The following is a 10600-nucleotide window of genomic DNA, read 5'->3' on the forward strand; positions in this document are numbered from 1 at the left end:
TCTGGCAGAAAAAAGTGTCGCTCTGCCCCGCGACGCGAGATATTAAACGTTAAAATTGACAAAAAACAGTTTATGATTCCTGTCATACCGACGAGATGTAGCAACACTGAACATGCCCTGTGGCCACATGCGCATGCTCAGTGGCCGCACGCGCATGCAAAAGTGCGCGAATTTGAAACGTATGTATACTTATAATGTATACATTAATGTTTCTTATGATAGACAAATTAGTCATAAATTATGTTAATATTATTGCATCCCTACTCGTCAATATATCCTATATAATATATCAAAGTACATGCGTGAGCGGGGGAGGATTTGCCTCCACCCCGCGCACCTCCCATGCACTGGGCGGTGTGGGTGGCGTTGAAGCGTGGGCAGGAGGAGCTTCGCCCCCCCCCCCGCATCCCCCCCAGGACACGCCTTTGGCATGCCCGGGTGTGAAATGTACCTAGCTTTAAGCGTGAGCGGGGGGGGGCTTCACCCCTCCTGCACCCTCCATGCACGTGAACCTCGCTTTATAACTTATGAAGCACATGCATGGGGGGTGCAAGGAAGCTTCGCCCCCTCCGCCCACGCATGTACTTTGATATATTATATAAGATATTGTTAACTGAATGATATAGACTCGCGGTATCTCAGCTCGGTCTCGAAACTTTGTCGCGGATGGTTCGTCGGTGGCCCGTAGGGATTCTCGATTCGGTAATTAATTATCACAAAGGGGTCGATTTTCTATATATGTCTAATTTGATCACTCAGAATACACTCTTTGGTAATACACTCGTTATGAGCCGCTGCCCTACTCTCTAAGTTCGCGCTCACCCGTTACTCTCGTTACTCTCTCGTCTTTCACGCTCCTTCTCCCTTCTTAACGCCCTGACTCTCTCTAACTCACTCTCTCTCACACACGCTTACCAACGCTCACGCTCTAACGCCATCTCGGCTTACTCTCTCGCTCGCTCATTGGCTCGCCATTACTCACTATAACGCTCCGTTTCCTCTCCTCATTCGCTGGCTTACAATCGTTATCATTATCACTCGGCCATTCTGTTTATTACTTGTCCTTGGATAATAGTGTCTCATAATCCCGTAGATGTACAGGCATTTGTCTCTCTCGCTTCAAACGTCGCGTCTGCGAGTTCTCGATTTCGCTCTCCTCTGCGTCTGGTTGGTTGTCAGCTTGTACTCTTGTTGTCTCGCCATCTTCTTGCTCTCGAATCTGTTTCTCCTTTTGGCTAGACACGCTGTCAACATCTCCGTCGTCGCTCTCAGACGAATTGTCTTCCTCATGTGGTCGCCATACCTTTAATTGGCTCGCATGGGCAGTCGATGCGTAACGTCGACCCGGTTCTTCTTGTCGCAGATCAGCTACTTTGTAAGTGTCTTGGTGTAACACTTGGGTGACTGCCAGCGGTCCTCGATACTTTCGCTGTAGCCTAGTGCTTTCGCTTGTAGCGATTGGAGCAACTCTTATGTATACAATATCTCCTACGTTGTATCGAACGTTCTTCGCGCGATTTCAATCTATCTCTCCTTCATTCTCTGTTGCTCAGTGTCAATCCTCTCTCGTGCTGCTTGCTGTAATTCTTCTGGTAGTGTATACGAAGTACTCTCATCAGTAACTTTACGTAGTTCTCCTTCATTCCTTCGGGCTTGGTACCCATAAAGCAACTCAAAGGCACTCTTCCTGGTCGTCGCATTAGAAGCATCATTTAGGTTTCTTTGAGCCTCCAATAGTTTACTGTCCCAATCTCGTCCTTCATTATCTTGTAGACTCGCTTGTAGCACTGGTATTAGAGTAAAGTTTATTCTTTTTATCTGGCCATTGGCTTGGGGATGTCGTGGAGAATTCAACGTGTGATGAATTTCCTGCTCGCTGCAGAACTCGGCAAACCGACTGGATGTGAAGCACGTTCCTCGGTCCAATATAATTTTACAAGGCACTCCATATTCTTGAACAAATTTCTCTAATGCTCGTACCACTCCACTCACTTTCGTGTCTTTGGCTGCGTGCAAAATCACGTATTTATTTCGTTAGGTTATTGATTATCGCAAATATATATATATTTATTACCATTCTTCGTAGTCACAAACGGTCCTGTATGGTCCACATGTATTACTGCAAATGGTCGTTTGCCTGGCGGAATCGAATGCAATAGTCCGCTTTGTTTACCGGTTTTGACCTTCGTTATAACGCGCACTAAATACAGGCTCCGATATGCTGTCGCATGTACCTCCTCACTCCTGGATAATAATAATGTTCGGTTAACATGGCAATTGACCGGTCCAACCTTGGGTGACCTTTCAAATCGTGGAAACGTATAGCTATAGCCCCTTTCTCATCGCTCGCGGATCTGCAAAGAGTAATCGTTCTCCCTGGCGTTTGTACACTATTCCGTTCACTAGTTCATAACCTTCTATTTCGCTTATTTCATGTTTATTTCTCTCATTCACAGTTTTTCTAAGTATTACGCTCTTACGTCCTATCGTTTTATCGCTATTCTGGTTCATGGTAATTTCATCATACTCATTCACTAATGTAAACACACCATACTCATTCATTTGATCACTCTCACCTACTGGCGCTCGACTCAATGCATCTACATGAACGAGTTTTGTACCCGGCTTATGCGTAATATTAAAATTAAATTTGCTTGAATTAATTAAATTCATTCGTGTTATTCCATCGTACTACTTGCAGATTTACAGTCTTCTGGATACTTAGATACCAACAATGCCTGGCAATCTGTAACTATGGTAAATGGTATATTAATTAACATTGTTCTCATGCAGTCGCGTAACCGTCCAAACGATTGCTAGAAGTTCTAATTTGGAATGATAATTTTTCTCGGGTTCACTCGTTCGTCGACTAATCGCATAAACTAATCGTAAACGTTTTTGCTCATCACGCTGGAACATCATCGCCGTTAGTCCCAAAGCGCTGGCATCGGTATGTAGTTCGGTTTCTCGTCTAGGATCAAATGATTGCAAAATCGGTTTATTCGACAACATCTCTTTTAATTTATCAAACGTTTGTTATTCTTTTTCGCACCACGTAAACTTTGCTTCGCTTTTTAATAACTTATGCAATGAAGCAGCTATGTGTGCAAACTTCGGGATAAATCGCCTAAAGAAGCTGGCCATGCCAATAAATCGTCGCGTCTCATGCACGTTAGTCGGTGTCGAATATTCTATAATCGCTTTCACCTTCGACTTTCCTGGCTCAATTCCCTTGTGTTCGATATTTCAAACCCTAGATAACTAACTCGTTTCTAGAGGAACCTATATTTACTTAATTTAATAGTCAATCCTGCCTTTCGCAACGCTTTTAGTGTCAAAACTAATCTTTTACGTAAGTCTGGTCAATTGCGTCCTGGTATAAATATATCGTCTAAATAATATAATATTACCCGTCTTCGTAGTGGTCCTAATGACCTATCCATCGTTTTAGTGAAATACGCAGGCCCATTCAACAACCCGAAAATCATTCGCGTACACTCTACAGTTTCGTCTGGCGTAATGATCGCAGTTTTTGGCATTGCTTCCTCGGTCAACGGAACTTGTAAATATCCATGCGCTAGATCAAGAATAATAAAAAGATCACAATCTCTAATTTGTTCCAAATGATCATCCGGATTAGGCATAGGAAAAGGCACTCGTACGGTTTGTCGTTTGAGTTTACGGAAATCTACAACAAAACGTGATTCACCACTTTTCTTACGTACCAATAATACAGGACTCGCGTAAGGGGAATCTGTATCCCGCACTATCCCCGATTCGCGCCCCTCTCGAATAATTCGGCTTATTTCCTCTCGTTCAGAATTGCTAGCTCGGTACGGTTTTGACACTACCGGTTTACTACCTGGTAATTCTTTGATGTCCATAACAATGTTCGTCGCTAAGCCTAACTCCGACAAATTGATTGCAACACAGTCACGGTACTCGTTCATAATGGAGACCAATTCTTCTATCACTTCTTTCGGTTGATCTTCACCGATGATCAAATCTTGGCGCGTGATGGGTTTCTTGTTTCTTCACTGTCACTCTCGGAATTATCGGCAAACGTGAAACGTCGCCTCGTTCGACACATTGTCCCATGGTCACGGTCTTTGGAGAAACTCCCATATTCAGTACCGCGAACTCATAATGTTTGTTATCTGATATTGTGTCGATAAGTTGTATCAGAGAGAAACCTGAGAGCGGCCATCGGGATCATTCCGTTCCAGCAGACGTATACTGACGCGCCGCCTGAGAAAGTGGACGTCAACTACGTCGTTACACTTGGTAACGGTACACACATGGTTCGTCTCCGTGCTATGGTTCGTGTCCGAACTACTCAGATGGAGGGGATATGCCAGTCGGCTGACTCGGCACTCGGCAAGCTTCGAGCGGGGAAAGAAGGGCAGACATACGATCTGCTGTCTCCTTCTCGCTTGAGCTGTGACGTAGCTGCTTAGCACGCGCCGGCTATGCCACGATGCCATGCATTTCAGGTATCGCTCCTCGCGTCTCGCCGAGTGCCGAGTCTCGAGTTGGCAAATCGACGATGTGCTATACGTTACATTTACGTTTTATAAATATAAAGATTAAAAATATAATTAATTTAAAAAATATAGTAAATGTTTACAATTAGGGCCTGACCTTCGATGACCTTGACCTTGACATATGTTGTCAAGGTCACCCTCCTGAGTGACCTTCAGAAGGTTTTAGTCGGGGGTCGCTTTTTATTAAAAAGTTATTAACAAAAAAAAGTTTGGCGACCTCACCGATTTCAATGACATTGATATATGTTGTCAAGGTCATGACCCCGAGTGACCTTCAGAAGGTTTTAGCCGTCGCTCGTTATTCGTTAAAAAGTTATTAACAAAAAAAGTTTGGAAAATACGTAGTTTAGATGACGCGTTTTACAAATATTTTAAAGCGCGTCACTAATCTACATAAGTTAGATGACGCGCTCTAACAGTATTTAATTGTTTAAAGCGCGTCAATTAACCCATGCGTAAACCATTTTGGGGCTACCGCACCTCTCCCGAAAGCAGGGGGTGTGGGTGAACCTCGGTTCGCGTGAAAAGTGTATGCGTGAACTATTTCGGGGCTACCGCACCTCCCCCGAAAGCAGGGGAGAAGTGTGGGTGAACCTCGGTATGCGTGAAAAGTGTATGCGTGAACTTTTCATACGTGGAAAGTTAATATGCGAGATGCCACATGAGTTAGATGACGCGCTTTAAAAATATTCAACTGTTTATTGCGCGTCATCTAACCCATGTAAGTATTTTCTGCTTTAACAAAAAGACTTCAATTTATCAACAATTTACTGCTTTAAATGTTGTGTTTTGGTAAAGCAGCGACTTTCTCGCGAAATAAAGTATTCTCTGCTTTAAAGAAAAACGTAATATTAGTCGTTTATGCCTCTCAATACTTAAAATAACTGCTATATTTTCGAAACTTTTTTTGTTTATAACTTTTTAATAAGAAGCGACCCCCGACTAAAACCTTCTGAAGGTCACTCAGAAGGGTGACCTTGACAACATATGTCAAGGTCAAGGTCATCGGAGGTCGGGCCCTAATTGTAAACATTTACCAAAAATATTTATAAACATAAAAACTAAAATTCGTAAATGTAATGTATAGAAATCCTTGTTCTGGCCAATACGCTCTTATATAAAAAAAGTCTTACATTAAAAACCTTTACTTTAGCATAATAGTATTTAAATTGAATATTTAAAGGTATAACAATAATTACATATTAACTATATCGAGAAAAAAAGTAGTTTATAATGTTTTTTTTACTCTTATTAAATTTATATTAGCTATTAATGTTTATAAGCGGCCACGAGCAACAACAGAGAGATATTGGATTAAAATAAAAATAATTTCTTAACTAAACAATACACATGGTTAACGTTTCGACTGTACTTAGTCTTCTTCGGGATGGATTACTACGATAGAAGAAGATAAATATAAAAAAACATGATAATTAATGTTCAAGTTTACATACTAAAACATTAAACATTAGTCTAGACTAAAAGATTAAACAATCACCTAATAATATAAACAAAGTAAACAATAATCTAATTAAATCACAAATATAAAAACACCGGAATAATTAAATAAAACAATAACAAAAGATAAATTTATATTTATATTGAGAAGTGGTAAAATCTCTTCCGTCAGGAAGAGAATGTAAAGAATTATTAACGGAGGTATTCTGATTTAAAAGATCTTTAAAATATATATTTTTCTTTTTATAGGGAAACGAAGAAAGTGAATATAACGTTAAACTTTGCATGTTTTCTCTTCGCCTTATTTTAAAAATTTATTTTTATTTTTTAAGTAACAAAAATGCTCTTCTTTTTTGTTATATCCTGGTCACCATAAATGACAGACGGTGTAAATAATTCTAGCTGTTCTAGGTATCTGAAACGCAAAAAGCTAAAAGTTTCTTATTCAGAAGAAGTATATGTGTAGTATCGTCGAGATACTTAGAAGTATCTCGAAGAAGTATCGTCTGAACTAGAACTTAACCAATATTTCCATTCTAGGTTCTAGGCGGCCTTTTTATCAAAAATATTATTAATCAATATTAAATAAAGCATTTACGATCTGAGCTTAGATTTTATAGTAGCCTAATAATATTTTTTATATACTATATTTACATATTTTTCCAACTTTAATCAACTACGCGCCGACTAACTTGTCAGACTTACAACACAGCTCCTATTGGATTAATAAAATCCCCTCACACCCCTCTAATTAAATTGATTTAAATAATAGTAAAGAATTTACTACTTCAACAACAGGAGCTATCCCGGGTAGAACTTTAAAAGGGGGCCTGTAAAGGCTGTAGATAGTTTTTCCCCATTTCTGTCTAGGCCCTATCAAGGAAGCCTGGTTAGGACCTGCACAGAGATGTAACGCTTGTGTAAGTCAGAGCCTGATTTGTGTATCTGACTAGGCTCTATTCTAGCACGCCTAACTAGGCCCTATCTAGACATGCCCAACTTTCCAGTAATCCTTATATGATATTTACATTAAAAAACATTTTTTTTTCTTCAAATTTTATTACTATTTTATAACTAAATTTGTTTCTTAAGATGCAGTCTATAATTATAAATATTTTCTCGTATTTGAAAAACAACACTTTACCTTGGTGGGATTCGAACTCGGGACCTCTGGATCGTGAGCCAACTGCCTTCGTGGTAAACTACTTCTTAATTTGATGTGTTATATATAGTCTACATATGTCGTAACCAGCGCAAATATATAATTTTTTAAAAATTATCTTAAGAAACATAATAATTAAATCAATGAATTATTTCATGATAATAAAAGAAATAAATTTTATGTAAAAAAATTGTAAAACTTATAATTTCACGGCAACAATCGTAGGGTTTCATGTTAATGCCTGTTTAGAAAATTCCTTTTTAGGCCCTTTCTAGGCCCAACAATGGTAGACCTCCCAGGTAGCAAGCACTCGTCATTTTGACGTCAATATTTGGTCATAATTGGTCAGTAACGTCATTCGTCGATTATGTGACGTATATTTAACGTCATGTTTTAATACGTCAAAAAGACTTTGTAAAATGACATTATATAGACGTTTAATTGACTACCCAGGTAGCAGACAGTCGTCATAATGACGTGATTCTTACGTCATTTTATGACGCATGTTACGTCATTTATTCCTAAAGTTTAACGTAAAAATGACATTTTTCACAGTATTTTTCACAGGAATATTCCTACATTTATAAAGTGTTTCGTAACTTTATGAACGACGTGGTGAATTTATGGTATAAGTGGATCTAGTTGCGTGTGTAATTATAGTTTTATGACAACTATTTCATGCAGTGTTATAACTATCAAAAAGATATCATTACAAGATTTTTGAACACTTTAAAGATGTACCTGTTATAGACAAGTACAGTTAATAAGGAAACATCAGGGTGAGAAGATCGTCACTGTCCACTGGATCATCGAAGTCAAGCGACTCGGACGCGGTACTGTGCTAGGATGGGTGACCGCCTTGAGAGCGGCTATACGCACATATGGCATGTAACGAAACAGTTAAAAAAGCTTTTTTTTTTTAAATAAAGAAAAAGAACATTTTTTTGTAAACGTTTATCAAGTAGACATTTTAAAATTTTAATTTCATAAAAAACATTTCTAGAAACCGGTATGTCGTACATTAGACCTATTTTTGCCGTCAATAAAACGTCAGAAAATGACGTCGTTGGGATGTGACTTAGGACCGTGAAAAATACGTCATTTTTACGTTAAACTTTAGGAATAAATGACGTAACCTACGTCATAATATGACGTTAGAATCACGTCATTATGACGACTGTCTGCTACCTGGGCTATTTTAGGGCATACCAATCTAGGCCCAACGTTAGCAGACCTTGATTGTGGCATCCATGCCAGTGCCTATTCTAGGCCCATTAAGGAAAGTCTATCCAGAATTTGCCTTTCTAGTCCCTTTCTAGGTCCAACGTTAGCAGACCTTGATAGTGGCATCCATGCCAGTGCCTATTCTGGGCCTATTAAGGAAATTCTATCCAGAATTTGCCTTTCTAGTCCTTTTCTAGGTCCAACGTTAGCATACCTTGATAGTGGCATCCATGCCAGTGCCTATTCTAAGCCTATATATGAAATTCTATCTAGAATTTGCCTTTCTAGTCCCTTTCTAGGCCCAACGTTTGCAGACCTTGATAATGGCCATGTCAGTGCCTATTCTGGGCCTATTTAGGTTATTCTATCCAGAATTTGCCTTTCTAGTCCCTTTCTACCCTGACGGAAAAAATTTCTATAAATAACTACAAAATTTAACTAGAAATAGAAATTTGTACATTTTTGTTGAAATATTTAATTTTTTGTAGAAATAGTTATTTTTTTGTAGAAATATCTACGAAATAGTACCACAAATTACAATGTTCTCAAATCAAGAAATTTTGCAGGTAGTATTTTATGAAAAACTACAATTTTATAAAAAAAATAGTACGAAGATCTACAAATTTTAAAAATTTAAGAAGAAACAAAATCTAAAAAAATTAAAACATCAATCAAACATTTTGGATATTTTTTTTGTTAATTAGTTTTATTAGTCTACATAACATATATTTTTTTCATCAAGATCGGACAAGTGGTTTTCGAGAAAAATATATTTCTTTATTTTACTTTCTCCCTGCATAACTTCTAAAAAAAATGAATTTTTTTAAATAATATTTGGTGGAAAGTTTTATCATATTGGTACTAACTTGTGACATTAATGTCAGCTCTGTATGATCAAGGGCCGATTTCACATGCTTACTCCGCTAGGCCTTTATGGATAGATCCATTATAGAGTATATATTCATAATTCATATATGATTATCTATCACACGATGTATATGCGTACAATAAGTCCAACCAGATCTAATTAGATCTGTTCGGATATCCCATATCTAGTCAGATCTAATCAGATATAAAAACAGATCTGATCAGATATAATTCGATCTAAATTTATCTGATTATTTTTTCTCGGATGATTTAATCAAGAGAGCCTTTATACACTTTAATTTATTTACACGCAGTTGATAATATTGATACGATTCAATTATCGAACTTCTAGGGCCCTATTGATAGTCACAAAAATTTGTTAGTTATCTGATAGCATTTCGTCGATGATATCGCTCAAATTTTAGTTGTTACATCAAAAACATCAAATAATATAGATTGACGTTTGGTAATATAGAACTCTTGAACAAAACATTTTGAGAGTGCAGCTGATAGTTTATATTTCAAAATTATATATAAAAACAATTGTAACAGAGATTTAATTGTTATTTTTTACATAGTAAACTTTTTCATTATTTATGTTTAAATAACAATTATTATAAAAAATTACATAGAAATTTTCTCAAATATGAATGATTACCATAAGATCTTTTGAAATAAATTTTTATTAATATATATAATCAGCCTTGTTTATTTTAATTAGTTATATAATTGTCAAGTAACACAAAAATATTAAATTTTTTTTACAAAGAAACAAAAAACCAATAGGCCAGTCATATTAGACATCGAACCTTCCAATTAATCTTCCCAGGTTGCAACCACCATGAATCGCTTTGATTTGAGGTGCTGTAAGTGGGATTTATTTTGCTTCGCAATGCGCATGCGCATTACAAAGTTATTAACAATATTATCAAGAAAAAACGCAATTTTTTTTATCTTTTCTCAAATATCTTAAAAATTAAGCAAGATAGGGTAACTAACTATACGTACCTTTTTTGTAGAGCGTAAAAGCGTAAAATTATGTACAATAATGATCTGAACAACATTTATCTTCAAGTCAGTCGTTTAGCTTGCACGCGCCGTCAAAGTCCGAGACTCGGATCCCGAAAACCCTCGATTTCATCGTTTTTTTGATGTTGCGTCGGTGATTTTTTTCCGTCATTTAAAATGGAATTAAAAATTCCAAAAAAATCACACATTATCTGAGAACTATAAACAATACTTTTCAGAGTGTAACCAATTTTTTAGACCCTTTTTCTTTAGTTTGTAGCTATGTAAGCAAAAAATTTTGATTTTTTGGAATAGTCTTAGTTTTTTGCTGTTTTCA

General features: G+C 37.3%; 1 protein-coding gene across 1 annotated transcript; it reads right to left on the bottom strand.

Annotated features, from left to right (window-relative positions):
• Nucleotides 1-1058: 1058 nt before the first annotated feature.
• On the bottom strand, nucleotides 1059-3950 carry LOC112466753 (the record flags this gene model as incomplete). The annotated part of the gene is made up of 5 exons (XM_025035017.1): nucleotides 3863-3950; nucleotides 3497-3688; nucleotides 2481-2600; nucleotides 1611-2006; nucleotides 1059-1488 (listed from the first exon to the last, which is right to left on the bottom strand). Coding segments are annotated over exons 1-5 (1226 nt in total), but the record flags the coding sequence as incomplete, so codon positions are not given.
• Nucleotides 3951-10600: the final 6650 nt, after the last annotated feature.

This window comes from Temnothorax curvispinosus, unplaced genomic scaffold, assembly GCF_003070985.1.
Source record: "Temnothorax curvispinosus isolate PA1 unplaced genomic scaffold, ASM307098v1 QBEX01016544.1, whole genome shotgun sequence".
In the NCBI taxonomy this organism is placed as follows: Eukaryota; Metazoa; Arthropoda; class Insecta; order Hymenoptera; family Formicidae; genus Temnothorax; species Temnothorax curvispinosus.